Source organism: Micropterus dolomieu, linkage group LG13, assembly GCF_021292245.1.
Source record: "Micropterus dolomieu isolate WLL.071019.BEF.003 ecotype Adirondacks linkage group LG13, ASM2129224v1, whole genome shotgun sequence".
NCBI lineage: Eukaryota > Metazoa > Chordata > Actinopteri > Centrarchiformes > Centrarchidae > Micropterus > Micropterus dolomieu.
Window position 1 is genome coordinate 11,011,601 of NC_060162.1, and position 20,771 is coordinate 11,032,371.

General features: G+C 39.9%; 1 protein-coding gene and 1 long non-coding RNA gene across 2 annotated transcripts in view; one reads left to right on the top strand and one right to left on the bottom strand.

Annotated features, from left to right (window-relative positions):
• The first annotated feature begins 15,916 nt into the window (after positions 1-15,916).
• On the top strand, positions 15,917-17,793 carry LOC123981914. Its single transcript, XR_006827852.1, has 2 exons — positions 15,917-16,288; positions 16,708-17,793. It is a non-coding gene; the product is annotated as an uncharacterized LOC123981914 (long non-coding RNA).
• Positions 17,794-19,335: 1,542 nt separating this feature from the next.
• LOC123982209 (general transcription and DNA repair factor IIH helicase subunit XPD-like) overlaps positions 19,336-20,771 on the bottom strand; it is an 11,692-nt gene continuing 10,256 nt past the window's right edge. Inside the window, exon 21 of the mRNA XM_046067632.1 lies at positions 19,336-19,374. Coding sequence (XP_045923588.1) covers positions 19,336-19,374 — 39 coding nt within the window. The remainder of the gene's footprint in view (positions 19,375-20,771) is intronic.

Genomic DNA, 20,771 nt, shown 5'->3' on the forward strand with positions numbered 1-20,771 from the left:
GTAATATTGTTCATGGTTGATGGTGTTGTCTTTCTGTAGCTGTTGTAGACATTCTATGGCCTTTTTCTTGTATCCGCTGGTTGGGTCTCGTCTCAGTGTCTCATATGGGTTTGTGTCCATTAGTAGTGTGTTGACTTTATTCTGGTAGTCCGCTGTGTTAAGGACTACCGTGCATCTTCCTTTGTCAGCTGGTAGGATAGTGATGTTTTGATCCTTGCTCAAAGATGTCACAGCCATAACAACCTTTCTAGTGCCCCCTCCTTGTTTTGCTCTAACCTGTTTAGTTTCACATTTGTCTTGGTGTATCCAACCTATCTCAATAGTCCGTGTAGTTTGCCTTCGTCCAGCATTGGGTTTAGCGGTTTGAGGCTCCTCTTGCTTTTCAAGAAGACCCATTTTTCGCTTTGAGACAGGCTTTTGATGTCTGCAAAAATTGAAAAGTGCAATTCTGTCTCCATATGAAGGAATGTATTTGGCCAAAGCTGAATCGTCCATAAGCAGGATGACATCTATGTCGATCTGTGAAACAAAGGAAAACCATAATAAGGGAGAAAAAATACAAATCGACCAAAGAACAGCACAACATTAGTCTATTATTTGTTACTGTACTGGACTCTACAGGAAGCTCCATATTTAAGCTCCATCTAATTACTTTGGATATGAAATTACACAAAGCTTTGTCATTATAATGCCAATTACCAGTTTTAATTTTAGCCATATCAGTTTAATAATTATAGCCTATTTATGATCCATTTCAGGGGTCCAAAATTATCTTCATAAAGTAAATTATTTTGTAGTTTTGTCATTCTTTCTATGTGTGCAATAATTTAGTGAGGTCTGCAACCCATTCACATCACTCTTGATAACTTATTCAGGTGCTCCTGCATGTGGCATGTCAGTGTATCTGTAAGTAATCAGCTGACTCTGCTTGACTCTATATGATCACACTATACTGCTGTATAGGAATCATGGTTGGCAAAATTAATATCAGTAAAGGGTCAATGTTATAAAAATCAACCTTGAATTCACACTAGAACCAATTGTATTGTGCAAACCATTCCCATCAAACACAGACAGATTGAAGAAAATGCTTTTTACGAATTTAAGTTGATTATTGACACAGGCCTGGAAACAGCCACTGATGTTATTTATGTCAATTCAATTCAATTCAAATTAGCTTTATTGGCATGAATGTGTAAGAACAATATTGCCAAAGTATCATACATATAACATAAGAACAATCAACCCCATACATTTCATTAAACAAGTAATTAAACCGTAAAGTAATCAAAGCGTATGTGTTTGTGTTTAAAAAAAAAGAATAAATATTAAAAATTAAAATAAATAAAACAGTAAGTGTGTGTGTGTGTGTGTGTGTGTGTGTGTGTGTGTGTGTGTTAAAAATAAATAAATAAATAAAACAGTAAGTGTGTGTTTGTGTGCGTGTGTGTGTGTGTGTGTGTTAAAAAAATATATTAAAAATTAAATAAATAAATAAAACAGTGTGTTAAAAAAAATATATATATATATATATATATATAAAATTAAAATAAAACAAATAAATGAAACAGTAACGTGTGTGTGTGTGTGTATATATATATATATATATATATATATATTAATAGACAAAATAATTAATTGATTAAAAAATAATATCTGTACAATTATTTATCAGCCTGAGGTTCCAATGGTTGTCCTCACTTCATGGCATGAGCAGACATATTTTGCAGCAATTATTTCACATTTGGGCATTTCTCCCAGTAAATAGGGGAGTTTCTATGTGTCTGATATGAATTCGAATTTGGGGTATATTTGGGAAATGTTTGCAAAGTGTTTTATATTTGGGGCATGAGGTTAGAAAGTGCACCTCCGTCTCTACCTGTCTCCTGTCACACTGGGAGCAGAGTCTCTCCTCTTGTGATAGCCAGCTCTGTCTGTGGCGACCCTTTTTATGGCCAGGCTGTGTTCACTCAGTCTGTATGTTGTCAACATTTTTCTTAGTTTGGGACATTTTATTGTACTCAGGTAATTTGCCAGTGTGAATTCTCTTTTTAGGTTCAGATAACATTGTAATTTACTTTGTGTTTTGGTCGTTTCTTTCCAGTATTCAATATACTTTTCTTTCTGCTTGCTGATAATTTGGTTTGGTCTGCTTGAGTTGGTGTTGCTATTGGGGACTTGTGTAGAGAGCCTCAGGACCAGATTATAAGTAAATACCAACAATAATCTGTCACGGTGACTAACATTTTTGCCAGGTACAGGGAACCGGTGTTCTAGCGAATAATGGTCCTTGATATAACATTCGCAAGAGGTTCACATGATATAGTAGTTTATAGTTCAATGGTAACATAGTAATGTCAAGCATAAATAAATAGGCTTTACGTTATTTATTTCATGTGGCTTTGTCTTACAGTTAAGAATAAGGTAGCATCTCTTCAAAAACTCACTTTTACACTCCAAGGATGTAGCCTAACCCGTGCCTATGGTGTTGCGCACATGGCAGCTGGCATAGCGGACAATCGCTCCAACGTGATCTGATGGACTAAAGGAGTTTACTTTATTCTCAACATGTTGACTTTATTCACGACATTTTGACTTTATTCTCGAAATGGTGCTTCTACTTTATTCTCGACATGTTGACTTTATTCTCGACATTTCGACTTTATTCTCGAAATGCAAAATAAATAAAAAATCTTCATCCTCAATTTTTTTTTCTTAATGTGGCCCTAATACTCCGTCGTAATTTAAGGCCTGGGGACCTTTACTAAATGTTTGTCACGACGGAGGTTTGAACCCCGGACCTGCTGAAAAGCGATGACACTGCCACTAGTTTGTGTTACTGCCCCTGCATGCTGGTAGGATATGTAATGATTTCGTTTTGTGTTACTTGTGTTCGTGTGTAGTTATGCTGCTGTGACTTGCCAAAACCCAGAAACAGAGAAACAAGACTCAAAACACAGAGAAGACACGGCCAAAATAATACAAACACAGACAAACTCAGGACAGGATCGTGACACTATTTACAATATTTTTGTTGTTGTTGTCGTTCTTTTAAAAAGTAATATTTGTGAGTCTTCTGACCTAAAACAGATACCTTTTCACCTGCAGGTTTGTATGTTGTGTCATGGTAGCAATTCCTTTTGCGGCTACCCTGTTTACAGCTATGACAAGGTGGCAACAGGACAGAGAGGTCAGCCCAACAGCAGAATCTTCGTCTTTGAACACTGGTCTCAACCTTTATGGGACCCTGAAGGCCAACGGCTCCTCCAGTAGCGAAATTAATAGCAACACTTAAGAGGAAAAAGGTAATAGTAAGTACAATGGCCATTAAGTGTGAGTTTCCAACATTTTCAGTTCTGCTGTGATTGGAAGATCTACAGGGGGTAGATTATAAGTAGATACCAATAATAAGTTTTAGATTTTAGTTTATATTCAGACATTACTTTATTTAATATCGTCTCATAGACAGCACCAGGCACACGGCATTGTGCTTTTCTCGAAGCTGTGTGTACCAGTACCTGCAGGTGCTCTCTCTACAAACCACCAGCCAGGGCATCTATAGCACCTCCTCATCCATCCCAGGAGGAGGCTACTCCTGCCTGAATGGCATCCATGTTCTCAGCCTACTGTGGATCATATGTTGACACTCTACAGAGTATACATTAAACAACCTGGGTATGACAAGACTCACTGCCACTTCCTCACTCAATCTGCAAGTCATTCATTTACTCATATTCTTACGTTGCATTGCATTTATTGCAGATAACTACAAAAACTGGAAGGTGCCAGTTTTAGCTCTTTCTACAGCAGCTTTTGTGTTCTAGGGGTCTGCTTAGTGCAAGGTCTCTGCTGGGCTCCATCAACAGAGCTGAAGACAAACTGAGCATCAGTTTGGTGGCCAACTATCTTTTCAAGAGGATTAAAAGGTACAGTATGATGATAATTTCACCAAATTAAGTTATAGCAATAAAAACAGATTTAGAAGCTCTTCTTTGTGCTGACGTGCTGCGGTAAGTGACTCATTTCCGTTTCCGGTGCTTATGTGTTGGTAGCGTGTTTTGCTGCTCCAACTAAACACCAAATACCAGTTAAATTTGTTAGATTTGACATTACAGCGGCTAACTGCGCCAAACACTCATCCTCACAGTAGTTCTGCCTAAGCACTCACAGTTCTTTCCATCTTTTAGTGACTCTCGTTAAATTTCATAGTTGCTTTTGAAAGTTTTGCAAACATGCCGGTGCTCTCCAAGACCTTCTCAGAGCCATCTTACTCCCTACACAGATAGCAGTAATAAAATGCAAAGGACACCAAAACTCAACCTCACCTGTAGCTAAAGGAAATGATGCAGCAGACAAAGCATCTAAACAAGCAGGAGGTTATAACAGACAATTGATATGTCTACAGACAGAGAACAGCCCCAAACTAACCAAAGAACACATACAGAGAATGCAAGAACAGGCAGGCCCCTATGAACAAAATCAGTGGCTTTCAAAAGGCGCAAAACAAACAGATGAAGGTATTTGGAGAACACATGATGGTCATTTGGTGGCACCTGCAGAACTCAGTCATTTGTTAATTAAAGAAGCCCATGGACCCACCCATGTTGGTTGAAAAAGAACCACTAAAGAAGTGGAGATTCATTGGTGGTATCCTTATATGAAAGTAGAAAACTTTGTTAACGACTGTGGGAAATGCAATGCTTTCTATGACAGGAGACCTTACAAATGTCCAATGGGACGTTTCCCGTTCCAGATGCTCCATTTAAAGAAATCTGTATAGACTTTACAGACATGGGGGCAGATAATGTAGTAAGAGGGCACAGATACATTTTGTTTATGGTAGACTTTTACACCAAATGGACTGAAGCTATCCCATGTAAAAAAAGAAGACGCACACGCAAGAATTGGTGAAGGGAGCTAACCAAACATTGAAAAGAAAAATTGCCAAAGCCTGTCATAACACCATAATGAACTGGGTAGATGCACTGCCCCTGGCACTAATGTCCATGGGAACATCACAGAGTGGCAAAACTCACCTGTCTCCCCACGAGTTGTTGACAGGCAGGCCAATGCCAGGGCCACCCAGAGATGGAGGTCTGGGTCCAGTGTTGGACTTATGGCAGATAGAAGTAGGAGATTATATGAAGGCCCTTGCTAAACTTACTCGAGTTTTGTCTTCACAGGTCCAAACTGCTACCAAAGCACCGCGGAACAAAACATAGACTCCTGCTGGGTCTGGAGAATGGGTGTGGGTGAAAGTTCACAAGAGAAAGTGGGCTGAACCCAGGTGGACAGGACCGTGGGAAGTGATTTGGCACCACCTTACACATTGTACACCCGCTCAAGCCCCCTCCTGATCAATAGAGGAGGTTAGAACTGATTTGGCCACGCTGTGAACAAAAATAGATTTTTGATTGGCATTATGAATTAGGATTATACACAGCAGATCCAGGAAATTTGACTCTGGTAGTTTACTTAAAACTCAATTATTCTTTGTTTATATTTTTTTTATTTATTGTTTGTTTAGTTTTTCCTTCCACATTTACTGAAAACTCAATCATTCTTTGTTTTTATTTTATTTTTGTTTGTTTTTTCTTCCACATTTACCTCATTTGATTTGAATCAGTTTCACCAGTAAAACAAACAAAAAATAAATAAATCAAGATGAAGAGTCAGATAGAGAGGTCAGAGAAGAGGAAGATGATTTCTTTGCTTAAATCATGATTTGATTTTACAACTTCTGTTTTGTTAAAATATCTACATTTTCGGTGTCATACTTTGATGTGTATAATGTTTTAATCTTCAATGACATAGTTGTAGATATGTTAAGTCTAATAGTGATTTGAAGTTGGAACGAAGTTGACCATAATGATGTGAAAGGAGGGATTGTTGAGTTTTAAAAAGTTACAACAAAACTTAATGTGTTTCAGTGTTTTCCTTCAAATGTAAACCTGCTGGGTTTTAGGCCAAACGATTGCATCAGAATGTTGATTAAACCATTGTTTGTATCCTCTTTGTAATGTGAAGAAAACTGACACCTCTTTGTTTAGTGCCAGAAGGACTGTTTTGTTTTAACTGTTTCATTGACACTTAGGATAGGGTGTCAACCATTTTGCAGACAAGCCCTGTTGTTCTCTATGATTAGTTTAGAGCAAAAGACTGATTATTCCTGTAGATTGAAGGGGGTTTCATGTCTGGGATCGGTGTAACTCTGAATACAATAATGGTACACCCTTCCTAATTGGATGACGAAGAAACCAACCAACGACCAATGACTATGGACCTAAGCCATGCGGAGGAAAAAGGACCCGCCCACATACCTGGAGGATATAAACAACTCATTATGAGATAATCGGGACTGTAAGCTGTAAATCTGAAAAGAGGAACAACTTTCCAGTCCACTGCAGAGTTTTTGTTTTATGTTTGTTCTGTAATGCCATCTTTTATTCACCTATTTTTTAAATTAAATTTTCTTGTCAATTTTCATCGGATCCAGCCTCTCCTTTCTCAAAATCTGAAAAAACGCAACAGCTAACACTACCGTACTGTAGCTTAGATGTTAGCGACTTTAGCTTAGCAGCTAGCGATGGCTTCTCTTTCTCCTCCCCTGCTCTCTCCTGCTCGGTGTGTAAGATGTTCAGTTACTCATCTGCCTCCTTTAGCGGTAATGGTGCGTGTAACAAGTGTAGTTTATTTGTAGACATGGAGGCAAGGCTTAGTGAGTTAGAAGTCCGGCTCCGCACCTTGGCAGATCAGTCGTTAGCTACTGTAGCTATCCAGCTCCCGGTAGTCGGTGCAGACCGACCTGAGTAAGCCTCTGATTGCTGTCCCCCGGCATCTCCTGAGCAGCCAGGAAAGGGTGGCTGGTGACTGTCTGAAACAGTCGTAAGCATTCAAAGTCCATGGGTCACCACCAACCTGCTCACGTTTCTAAGAGATTTTCCTCACTCAGCGCCACACCTGCTATTGGCACCTCCATTATAATGACTCCTGGTTACGCCAGTCGGAGGTCACTAAGATTAATGTTAAATCAGTGTGTACATATGAAAAAAACAATGTCGGACACCGTAGTTTTCTCTGGACCCCTGCCAAATCTTACCAGTAATGAAGTGTCCAGCAAACGATGTGGGCTGTTACCCACCCAAAACCCTAACTAGTCTAACACATTTCTCTGCTCCTCCATTTCAGGAGTTACCTAGCCAAAACCCTGTAGTGAAGGTGTCTGCCCCCCAACCATTGAAATTATTTAAATCAAAGGTAAACAGAAGAGGAGCAGTGCATAAAAACCTTGTAAAATTTTAAATAGTCCAAAAGAATAGGAGAATTCAATGTGCACTCTTAAACATCAGATCCATCTCTTTTAAATGAATTAATATCATATTATTCTTACTGAAACCTGGCTGGGTGATGGAGAATTTGTTAGCCTAAATGGATCCACTCCTCCCAGTCATATACTCACATTCCTCGAGGCACAGGCCGAGGAGGTGGAGTTGCAGCTATTTTCGACTCTAGTCTTCTAATCAGCTATAAACCTAATCTAAATTATAACTTATTTAAAGGTTCAGTGTGTAATATTTCTTAGGATCTATTGACAGAAATGCAATACAATATCCATAACTATATTTTTATTGGTGTATAAAGACCTTACCATTATGTTTTTATTACCTTAGAATGGACAAAACAGCGCCACAGAGCGCATCCCATCATCACAGCTTTCTTCTTCTGCTTGTATAATTCCGGTAGTGTAGATGCCTGTCACTACATTGAATATGTACAATGAAGAAGAAGAGGAAATAATAACAGTAATATACAGTCTCTGACTGTCCAGATACTGGACAAATGAAGGAGCACACACGTTATTTAGCACGAGAGCCAACAGCCTGTGGATCTTTATACCATGAAGCCAGACGAGTCGGGACAGATACAAACAGCTGACGGCAGAAATCACGGATGTTGTGGATTTTCCCAGATGGAAGGCTATAATGTAGGACAGATTGTGGTGCTCAGAGCAGTGCTGAAGTTGTCTGTTTTCTGCTTAGCGATGCAAAAGAAAGCTGTTGTTTGATAGCTTTAGCTATTAGCTGGCCATAATTACGAGAGACTTGACATGTTTCCCCTGATAGTGGTGTGAAATATGGATTCATTTCATGTCGCCTACTTATTCTCCAGCCTGTGGTTTGGCTTAGCAGGTTATGGTTACCTTAGCGAGACAATCAGCTGATCAGTAACATTAATTGCCAATAAAACCAGAATGTTAGCTTAGAGCATGGAAGCATTAGCCAGCTAAACTTTCACAGCACTGGTAGAAAAATATGTAACATTAGTTGGATTGGTTTATTCTCCAGCGCTGGCTTTTGCTTGAGGTGTAAACTTCATGTAGTTTCTTTCTCTCTCTCTCTCTCTCTCTCTCTCTCTCTCTCTCTCTCTCTCTCGGCTTTGTCTGTTATGTTTGTGAGACAATCAGCTGATCACTAATTGGCAATTAAACCGCAGCTTCCAGTATGGGAAGCTCAGATCAGCCAGCTAAACCTTTACTGCGCTTGTAGAAAAAATATGTAGTTGGATTGTAATTTCATGTAGTTATTCTCCAGCGCTCTGTTTGGCTTTGTTACATGGACAGAAATGTGCCCTTACCTTCCTGAGACAAACAGCTGATGAATATTATTGGCAATAAAACGGTAACAGCAGAGAAGCTCAGATCAGCAGCTAAACTTCACATTTTACTGCCCTGGTGGAAAACATGTATTTCTTTTTACTGCTAATGGTGATATATAACAAGACCGTGTGCCTATCAAGTGACCAATAATGAATACATTACGAATTTGCATTAAAAATTAAAAAATTATAATTAATATAATTAATTTTTTGGCATGTATCATCTCTTGTACCGTTTGTCCTACAAACTTGGTTTCAACTTCAAATTGTACATCTTCTTCATGAGATGGTGCTATTACCTGTGTAGCTGATATCTGTAATGGTTGATTTTATATTAATATTGTTATGCATTTTTAAATGAATGGGTTCCGATGGGACTCCTCTTCCAACCTGGTGGGGGTGGAGCTAGACTCCCATGATGCGTGGTGGTGAAGAAAGTTTTGTTAAAATTTGCTAATAAGTCTCCTATTTGTTTGAAATACAAATGTTACTTTATTATGTTTTTGTTAAACATGTCTGCTTAGAAAACAGTGGTTTTTGTTGGTAATTGTCATTCTTGTGGTGGTTTACTAGTGAAACCAGGAGTGAAGTGCCTGTTTCATTTGATAAGAACAGCTGCATTGGTAAGTACGCAATAGTGTAGTGGCAAAGAAACAGCTGTCAGAGTACTATTTCCTGCACCTGACATTGATTTGATTCAAGATGTTTATATATTATAGCTTGTGAATTTACAGAGCTGTTTGTTGTTTGAACTTTATGCTAACAAAATGTGGTGTCCTTACTGACTTTCAGTGGTTATTTTCAAAATTCTATGTTGTTAGGTTTTCTAAATGCAATCATTGTTTACATGATATTAAGTCTTTCACAGCACAATTATTTGGCTGTTTATTTATTTTATTCTTCAACAGCGGAGTAGACATCACAGAAAATATGTGTATAACAAAACATGCCTTCTATTGGTGCTTAGGAGTCAGAATGTGTCAGAATAAGACACATGATTGACAAAGAAACTTGAAAGCCTTCCCTTCACAGTGTATGAGTAGTCCGGTGGTTGAGGTCTTGGCTCTTGCTCTGGATCCAGAGATTGATGGCTCAAACCCTACTCATAGCATGTTAATGAAAAGGGGCAAAACTTAACATACAGTATATGTTTGCTGAACAAGTGTGCAGCACATCATTGAGTCTCTTAGCTGATGGAGCCGCACATTGCACTGACAGTGGTAGCAATTGCAAAAAATAGCTGGCAGCTCTCACACACATTTTCTTAAGGAAATGCCCATTCTAGTTATTTATTTATTATATATATAACCCCATTTTCGGCGTTTATCTTCTCCTGCACCGTTTGTCCTAGCAAATTTGTTCCAACTTCAAAATGTACATCCTGTTCAGGAGATTTATGCTATTACTTTTATTGCTGATATCTGTAATGGTTGATTTTATATTAATATTTTTATGTGAAGAAAAATGAATGGGTTTCAATGGGAGAACTTTCTACCAACATACTCAACTTAAAGGGCTAAATGCACCGGCATATGTGCAGCTACAGACTCCATTTGAGCTGTAGTTTGTAGAAAAGATGTTGATATTTCAAAGTTGTATTTGGTGTTTGTTAAAATTTTTAGTTTAGGAGCTATGCCCTTCCAAACTGAAGGGTTTTACTGCTTTTAGCAGACTTTAGAGCGTGTCATGTGATCACATTAGCCGATCAGTCATATCTCATTATCTGAAGCATATCGGGGAATGAATTTGGCCGAATAGAATCAAACGCATTGTCGCGCTCGGGGAGTCATGTTGCTGTGCACGGAGAGAGCCACACAGATACAGTTCAGGCAGCTAGTTCCTGTCCTCCTTCCCTCTGTCTTTGCGTGATTGACTGCAGGTAACAATGTGCAGATTGAAGCTACATGGCAATCTAAGCTTAACAGTTAGACTACAGACAGTCTTTTACTCTTGAGGTTTTGTTGCACATACTGCAGTGGCAAGGGTGGCTGTCGTCAACTCAAGTAGCTTGGAGTTACCTTCACTTCAACGTGTCCACGGCCTATCTCTGCACTTGCCACTGTTTGTGCGTGTGTCCATGTGCGGGAGGCGACACAAAGCAGCGCAGGCTGCAGCCTGATAATAAACAGTACAGTCTTCAGCCCCAGGCCCGTGGCCCGTTTAACACCATGCTTCAGTGCCCACCTAGTATCTGATTAAACAATCACATATGTCTGTTCTGTCCAGTACAGGGGTTCTTTACTGCTGCGCTCTTCCTCTGACTTTCCTTTATGGACATGGATGGGCAAGTTTTTCCTTGCCTCTGTCGCCTACTGCTTGCTCTTGGTGGGAATTGATGAGTTTCTGTAAATAATATCACAGAGTATGGTCTAGACCTGCTCTTTTATGAAAAGCACTATGAGATAACTGTTGTTGTGATTTGGCGCTATATAAATAAAATTGAATTTATTGTATGTACAGTTAATGTATTCATAAATTGTCTTTTGGCCTCATCTCTCTGGTCCAGTGGGGACCCTACTGGCTCCAATCTACAAATACAGCGATTGATTGTAAGAATTACTGGTGGGCTAACTTACTGTTGATAAACAATCTCCACCCAGTCAGTGATATAGTAAGTTAAAGCAGTAATTTAGACACACATGCTGTTTAGTAGCTCCAGTTTATTTCGACATCTTTGACCTTTTTCTTAACATTTTATTCCTCAGTGTATTCCTTGGACTTGGTACCTGTCTATGGACTTCCAGTGCCACCACTCCTCTGTTGGTCTATTTTTACAGACAGTATGTACTTTCATATGATTCTAAAAAATTGCAACAGTTTAGTCCTCAGTTAAATTACCTTGGAAAAGATGCATTTTTGAATCATGGCCACCGCTGGGGCCATTTCACAACGATTGTTGTTCTGTAAACTTATTCATCCTGTCTTTTGTTTGTCAGAAACAGAGGTGTGTTTGCAGCTGTTTCTGGAGGCCTTCTGCTGATGACCACCGTGACCAGTGCTATTGTAGCTACACTTCTACAGCTGCCAGTCGTTCTGCCGTCTCAACTGTAAGACTTCGTTATAGAGATGTAGTACTAATCCAAACAGCTTAGGAACCAAATTCATGAAATGTAAGGTGACTTACAATTAAAGGGACTATATGTATTTTTCAGTGGCAGTTTTCAGACTGCAACCTGGTGTGTGCTCGTACATGTGTTCGAACTCATGAGCAAGCATAATCTGACACACAGAGACTGAAACACCGGGAGACAGCTTCAGACAACATGACACATGACACGTCGACATTATCTTGTCTGCCCCGTTACAATAACTATTTGTGTTCTCTTTCACCAAAGGCTCAGCAATGTCAGCACAGCTCAATGTATTAATAACGATAGGATGATGATATGAAAACGGAAACGGTTAGTGAGCTAGACTGAATATCATAAATTAGATTGTAGATTAGTCTGTAGTAAGTGCTGAGTGGGTCTTCCACTGTAGTGTTGTCCTGCACCATTATGTTGCATTATTGTATACTGTGTGAGTCACGCAAGTTACAGTGACTGAGACGGTGGAGAAGCTGTATCTGTAAAGACAATAAATCTAAATTGAATGTAACAAAGCAAACAGCGGTAGAGCCACACAAATGTTAGCAGACTACCCCTGCCTTGCATCACTATAGAATAGTATAAACTAATCACTCCACATTTGCTTTTTACCGATACATAACTTCTTGCAGAAAAAAATCAACACTTTGACATAATACTGATGGTACACTGTATAGTAATATGGATTGTGTTATCTGGGGAAGTAATGTAGAAAGCCATACAACTGTAGTATTTTGCACATAACATTAGCAAATAGTCACCATTAGCCAACACGCTAACCTTAGCTAACTTGAGCCAACTTGAGCCAACTAAAGCACAACATCACAATATATTTCACATGCAGTAATGTTAGTTTACCTGTCCAATAGGATGAAAGTCAACTGTGTGTGGGTTTTGTCGGTGTCAAAACATAGCAGAGGTCTCTCAGGCATTTCCAGTGTTGACAGTGTTTTCATCAGACCCCAGTTTGTGTTGGAGTCTGTTGTTTATTGCTTATTGGTTTATTGTTTATTGGTATTAGCGGACTCCATCTTGTTAGCTGCAGATATTGATGTCTGATATCTGATATTGGTGACAGAGATTCCTGGAAAAATCTCTACACACACCTTATTCTTATATTAAATGTGAACACATCATGCTCTTCTGTGACATTATTGAGGCATACAAGCGATAATTGCCATCACACTTTATTGTGTTTATTGTGTCTCACTGTTGCTCCAGTGGCAGGCAATACTTTGTTTGTGTAGTCAATTATGGCCATTTAAAGATATTTAAAAGGTAAAAAAGACTCGATTGGTTTGGCAATCACTTTTCGGCGGACGATCACTTTTCAGCACGACACCTGTATTTATTGTCCTCTCTCACGTGAGGCTGCGTGTAGCAGATACGTAGTTGTGTTACATAGGTAGATTATAGGTAACGGAGGGAGGGGAATAACAGCAAGCTCATCAGATATTTTCTAAAAATAAACATTGTTCACCTCGAGTCCGAGTCAAGTCTGAAATCCTTTGAGGACGAGTCTCAAGTCGAGTCTGAAGTCACTGTGTGTGACTTGTCCGAGTCTCAAACTCGAGTCCCTATCTCTGTTGCAACATTGAGCTTGTTTTTTTTCTTTCACATTCAGGTTGCCACACCAAGCTGCTGTATTAAACTGTAAAATGCTTTCTACCAGGTCCCTATATGCCATCTCAAGTATGTGTCAACTGACCCTAAAATTGCTCAACTTCCTAATTAAAAACAATTACTGGATGGCTCTCTTAAAAATCTCTCTCAGTTTTCATTAAAACTTAAGTTCAAGTTCAAGTTTATTTATATAGTACATTTAAAAACAACACTAGTTGACCAAAGTGCTTTCCACAATAGACAACAAATATACATGACTGTAAAAAAAAGTAAAAAATAAAATAAATGTCATTACTCAACTCTGTTTGAAGGCCAATGAATAAAGATAGGTCTTTAGCAAGGATTTGAAAGTGTCAGGAGTTTGGGCACTTCTTATTTGAACAGGTAAAGTATTCCAAAGATTAGGAGCAGCTACTGAGAAAGCTCGGTCACCTTTAGTTTTTAACCTGGATCTGGGGACATCAAGGAGCATCTGATTGGATGACCTCAGTGCTTTGACCAGAGTGTGTACATGTAAAAGTTCTGATAAATAAGAAGGTGCCAACCCATTTAAAATTTTAAAAACAAGCAATAAAATCTTAAAATCTATCCTAAAGCGGACAGGAAGCCAGTGGAGCGAGGCTAAAACAGGGGTCTTAAAGTGTGATTGTTGTTAAAGTTCTTTTGTTTTGGTCACGTTAATTTTTAGTTTAGCACTGGTGGAAAGTAATGAAGTACAAATACTTCATTACTGTATTTAAGTAGTTTTTTTCTGGATTTGTACTTTACTTCCAAGTCTGATCACAGTAATGTTAGGTTAATGTGCAGCTGCAGTGAATCTCTCTCTGACTGTCTGTCCTGCTAACCCAGCCGGGCAGTGCTACTGTATGTGTGTCTTGGTTGCTTGCCAGACTGTGACTGACCAATGTAGAGTGAAATACAACTATTTATTACATTAGATAAATGCTGACCAGCCATGGTGTTTAGAAACTGTAGCTCAGAAAAGATTACTGCATTGCGTGTGAAATGAGTGAAAATTAAACCTGCTCATTCCAGCAAGAAACATCTTTGGGGCCAGTCCAGGCACAGATACACAGGCACTCCTCATAGGCGCACATCATTTGAAATCAAGACAGTGATTATCTGTCTCTCAGTCAAGGTTTAGATACAACTCTGGACAAATGCAAGATAAGCAATGGATTGACATTAAATATTAAAATGTTGATTAGCGGGGCAGACTGGGCAACATGGATGCACATCTCTTGTTGTATATTCAGCTAAGTCAGAGTATGAATAGTATTTTTTATTTGAAAATGTACTGAAGGAAACCCGGGGGAGCCAGTTTGAATGGGCCTGGTGGAGCTTATAACATTAATATATAGAAATGATCTATTATTTACAGGGGATATGCTTTAGTTTGTCAGTAGAGTAGATGCTGGATCGTCAGCCAGTACAAGCACAGTTGATTCACATCCAGCCTCACCCAGTACTAGCACAGACCATAGACTGTATATAAAAAGGCACAGACCCAGTCCAGCTGTCTTTTGTAAGTCACACAGACCCAGGTGAAACACAGAGCTTTAGCCAGTACTAGCACAGACCCAATTTTAAAAGACTTGATGAGGACTGAGTTAGAGCACAGAGGTCCATTCAAACCAGCACTGGATATTTCTAGAAGAGGTTTCCATTCAGGCTTATTACAGAAGGAGGATTCTAGTGAGAGCATTGCGGTGTCAGGTGACTGTGCAGCAGACTGCCTCTGTTTTTACACTGGGAGTTGCATCCAGTTTGTGACAGAGTCTAAATGTAACTGGTAGAGTTTTGCAATATAGACATAAAAACTGAAGCCTACCATGCTCTGTTTGGGACTGTGAGCTGCACTCCATCACCTGTGCTGAAGTTAACATCTGTGGATTTGGTCTGACAACAAGTGTTTTCAGTTACCACCTCCTTGTCTCATCCTAACATACAGTCCCACAGACTCTATCAGACGGTCTGAAGGGGTTACTACCACAACAGCAGCGCAATAACGCAGGCTAATCCCCACCCCACCCACATAGTATAGGAAATATCCACTTGTCTTTAGTAGTTTGACTGTTGTGAGAATGGACAGAACTGACCCAAACGCAACGCTCAGAGGGAAGGAGGTTTATTGAGGGTTTACAGAGAGGGCTTGTGAAGAGACGATGGAGGAGAGGTGGACGCTGGGGGACGTGGACACGGAGGACCGAGGAGCAGGCGAGGTGCAGGTGGTGAGGCGAGGAGCGGGGGGAGCAGGGAGGACGCCGTGGAGGAAGCCCGAGAGGAGAGGACCGGAGGGTGAGCCCAGCCGACAGAACGGAGGACGAGGGTGAGTGAACCTGGGAGGGAAAGCAGAGAGACAGAGTTAACTCGAGTGAACCTGGGAGGGAAAGCAGAGAGACAGAGTTAACTCGAGGAACAATCGGGGACTGGAAAACAGAGATCATTAACACCAGAGCTCGAGAGGTTGGCACCGGGTTGGGAGCAACGACGATCAAGCAAGGATGTTGTGGAGAACCGGGGTTGAAATACAGGCAGGGATGAGGTTGATTACTGGCAGGTGTGGCAGGCTGACGAGGTGGCTGATGAGGTGCAGGTGCGGGTTGTTGGCTGGGCTCAGGAGCGGAGAGAGAGAGAGAGGAAGAGAACACAGGGAGGCAGGTAGAGCAAAACAATGGGAGGAATAAAGCGAAGAGAAAAAAAGGAAACCAGGACTACTCACCGTCAGCTGGGCTGTCCCTACAATACTGACACCATTCCTGCAGGAAAGTGACCTGGCTAAAGTAAGCCTCACCCTGTGCTGCATCGCTGCCTCTCTGATGCCTGACCTCCCTCTCACTCCTCTCCCGCTTGACACCTCTCCTGTCCCCGCCTGAACCTGCCATGTCTTCTTCATGAAGTTGGAGCCACTCTAAATCACCTTGGTACTATATTCCTTGTTGTCAAACTAGCCTTTGTTGGTCTCGGTGGTTGTGTTCGGTCCCGGTCTGGTCATGATGCTTCTGAGCCCGGTTCTGTTGCCTGCTCAGTTCTGGTGCTCGTTCCAGACTCAGTAAATAGGACTGCTGAATTAGCTGCAGTCCTATTTACTGAGTCTGGAACAGTTAGCAGTTACGATCTGATATGTGATTTGGTGCCCCCTATGTTTTTAGTATGAATTCAACAGGTGGAGTTTAGTCTCATTTTTTACACATTGTAACAAATATGAATACAAATAAAGCAGTAGCATATCTGTAAGCTTCCTGTTAAGTCAAATGTGAGTAAAAGCTGGACTTTAATACATGAGAGCAGAAATTAGTATTTAAAAAAATATGTGCCCCATTTTCTCTCACTGTTTCTCCAGGTTTTATCCAGACCCTCGTTCCAACATTAGTTTTGCCTGCTATCTGTCACATCCTGTCTTCATTATCCTGTACACTGGCGTGCAACAGACCCCAACTCAGGCATCAACTTCATAAGTACTTCAGACAGCACATTTCATTCAGTTTTATCAAGCCTAGCTGATGCAGAGGTATTGATGTACTGTATGTTTCTACTTCAGATGTACTAGTTCCTTGGCTACCTTGTGCTCACACTGGTTGTGAGCTGTGTTTACTGTGCTGGTTGAGAAGCCCTACCTTCACTTAAAATGGAGTAGTACATAGAAACAAATCAGCACATGAAGGACTTCTCCAGTGAATGACCCTAATCATATATTTCATGTACCTTGTCAGTTAAGCCAGTGCTCTTGTTGAAGTCCTCTTTTATTTAGAAAATAATCCTGTTTGTTCTGAAGGTTTTTATAGTAATTTCTGAGTGTTTACTACTTTTCTATTGTAACTATTGTTCAATAGTTGACAGAGAGTTGATATGGATTACATCTTGCAGGTGACACAAAAAGGTGAGATCTTTGAACATGATGTAATCTACATATAAAGATTATGTGTTGTCTACATTTTCACCATTACCATCTAATCGAAGGAACGATAACAAGGTCAAATAACTGCATTCAAATGTCGATTGTTCATGCAGAAAAAATGTCTACTATTCAGGATTAGTTGTGATTTTCCATAAACATGATATTATTTACTGTTTCTCCACACAGTGTAATTTCAATTTGGAAATTATTAAAAGAGGACTAATACAGCGAAAAGGACTGCCCTCTTGTGGAGGACTAGATTAGTGTGATAGGCTTCCTTGTGACCAAAAATAACAACATAAATAACTCTGGCCACCATTTCACTGCACTTTCCATGGCAGTGAGTCAGAATTTACAAGTGACACCGACTTAGCTAATGAGATCATAACAAAGGGTATCTGTTTCTTATGACGCAATGCCCAGACCTTTCCATCTTAGCACTTGAGTTATGCAGGGCATGTGCTACGTTGTGTGTTGAATTATGTTGAGTAATGCTTGCCAAACAACCTCAAATAAATACCTTGATCCTTCTGCCACTGTTTTTGTTGATGTGTTGATTTTCACTGGAGTATAGTTGTTAAGCTCAGTGTTGATAACGTGTCTGTCTAAGTCGTTCAAAGTTTCTATCATGTTTGACACCAGGATGGAGATAAATGATATCCTCCCAGAATTTTTGGCCATCATTTCAAGTTTCAGCATTCAATCTGCTTACTTGAGTTATGTTTTATTTCAAAGTTTAGGCTAGACTATTAAATGTCTGGTGGTGTAAGCTAAATGCAAAATATGGTTATGTTGAAGATATTTTATTTAGCATTTAGCCATGATGTTTGAATATTCCACATGCCTGTCTTGAATAACTTCTAAATACTAGGATAATGTTTAAGATGTTTATTAAAATGTTTATTATTACACTTTTTGTTATTATCAACTTGATGTCTTATTTCTGATGTCCCATTTCAGTCTTATTTAGAAGTGTCTTGTTGTTTTGTCTTGTTTTAGGGTAGAATACACTATTGTTTTAATATTGAATATGTGTGGATGGTGGAGGTGGAAAAGGTGAGTCTTACCATAAGACCCACAAGAGGAGGAGCAAGGACATATCAACCAATGTAATACAGAGACCAGCTCAAATACACATGTATTAGATGTATTTGTTTTATTTTCTTGAAATTATCAGTAAACTTTATACTACTTTAATTTGAACTTTACTGGAATCTGGAATCTGTGTCTCATTGAAAAGAATACCATTTGAAAGGACCACAATTCATCTAAGTTACAGTTACATCCAAGAGCGTAAAGTGTGAGAGTGTGGGCCTCTGGTCCGGTCTGAGGGTTTTTCCTCACACAGTTTGCCGTTTCTTTCATAACACTTTGGCATAGTGTCTCATATCTTTTATTTGCCTGCTATGGCCCTCCTGCCTTAATTGGTTCTGGAAAAGCATCTTTTAGCTGACTCCGTCACATATCCACACAAACAAAGCCCAGTAGTGACGCACACTTATTTCATGTGCAGCACCATTTTCCACCTGGTCCTGTCTGGGGAGTTTAGGTAAGGAGGCCAGACGCCAGGCCGAGAAAGACTCTGCAGCAACATGGTGTAAAAATATATCTTGCTTTGGTAAGATGACACTTCCCTCACTATGACTACAAGAGTCCATGTCCAATCCAAAACCCCACAACAGCATGCTCAAGATGGTGTAACATGTCTTGGACTGAGCATTTTCAAATGTTTAACAAGAACAACACTGTTTTGGAGAAAGAAAAGATTTAGTATTCTTTTTGTTACGACCTGGCTCAAAAGGCCACAACAAATGGGAGACACACCATGGTAGAAGTTTAACAGAATGTTTATTAAACCATAATTACCCAAATAAAGGCTGATGCCAAAGTAAAGGTGAACAAGTATAGGGTATGAACATCAGTGGTTTCAGTCAGGTCAGGATGATGGATGCATGGAAAATGTGTGTGAGGGTGTTGTAATGTGCAAGAAATAATAACACAACTAAAACAGCATGTCGAGAAACCAAGGCAAAGGTGGAACCTGTGCAGGGAAACAGATGGTAGCAAGTTTGATCAATTGATCAATCCGTCCATCCGTCCGCAGCTCTTCCTCTACAAGGGAGAGAGAGGCCACACCCACTCATGACCCCACAGGGCGTCACATTATAGTTACAGAAATACTGATTTTGGCTGAGATACTATTCAGTTAATCTCTGTCTAATCTCTGGGTTGTTCATTCATAAAACTTGTCACTGATTTCTCGTACACACACACTAACAAAATTGACAGTGCTTAGTACACAGTAGCTGCTGGATGGGTGCAGTGAGAAGTAGTAGCTAAAAATAGTATTATATATTTATTTATTTATTATATTTATTTTAATCAGACTTGATACATTGCAGTTGTATTTTAGGGTCTCAGTTATTAAAACCACTATTTATAATGTGGTGATTTTAAAAAGCATGAAGTATCCACTCCCACCACCTGTCACAGGAGTGATGATGTCTGAGCCATAAATTACTCTTGGTTACAAAACCGGACTTCAGAAACAACATTTGGTAGCTGTAGTAGCTACGTTTCTGAAATATACTGTATAGAGGAAAGTTTACAACTCTGAAACAATGTTTGATCCAACCAAATGATGACACCATTTCAAGTTTTTTCAAGCAGCTAAGGAAAAGGGTAATGAAAATTGCTAATGCTGTGACAGTAAGGATCTGGAGAGGCCTGTCGATAGTGACTGTTTCAAGGCAGCTTCAAGGTATGAAGTCATGTACAATAGCTTTGTAGCAGGAATAAGGCACTAAAAGTTGCCAAGCAGCAGCTTAACAGCATGGGAAGTAACTGGGAGAAATTGATGGGAAGATCTTGAGAAAATACCCTAAAAGAATAAAAAGTAAGTAAAGTTTTATACAAATGTGTAATTACCACTGCTCAAAAAAATAAAGGGAACACTAAAATAACACATCCTAGATCTGAATGAATGAAATAATCTCATTAAATCCTCCTTTCTTTACATAGTTGAATGTGCTGACAACAAAAACAAACAAAAATTAAAAAATGGAAATCAAATGTATCAACCCATGGAGGTCTGGATTTGGAGTCACACTCAAAATCAAAGTGGAAAACCACACTACAGGCCGATCCAACTTTGATGTAATTTCCTTAAAACAAGTCAAAATGAGGCTCAGTAGTGTGTGTGGCCTCCACGTGCCTGTATGACCTCCCTACCCCACCTGGGCATGCTCCTGATGAGGTGGCGGATGGTCTCCTGAGGGATCTCCTCCCAGACCTGGACTAAAGCATCCGCCAACTCCTGGACAGTCTGTGGTGCAACGTGGCGTTGGTGGATGGAGCGAAACATGATGTCCCAGATGTGCTCAATTGGATTCAGGTCTGGGGAACGGGCGAGCCAGTCCATAGCATCAATGCCTTCCTCTTGCAGGAACTGCTGACACACTCCAGCCACATGAGGTCTGGCATTGTCTTGCATTAGGAGGAACCCAGGG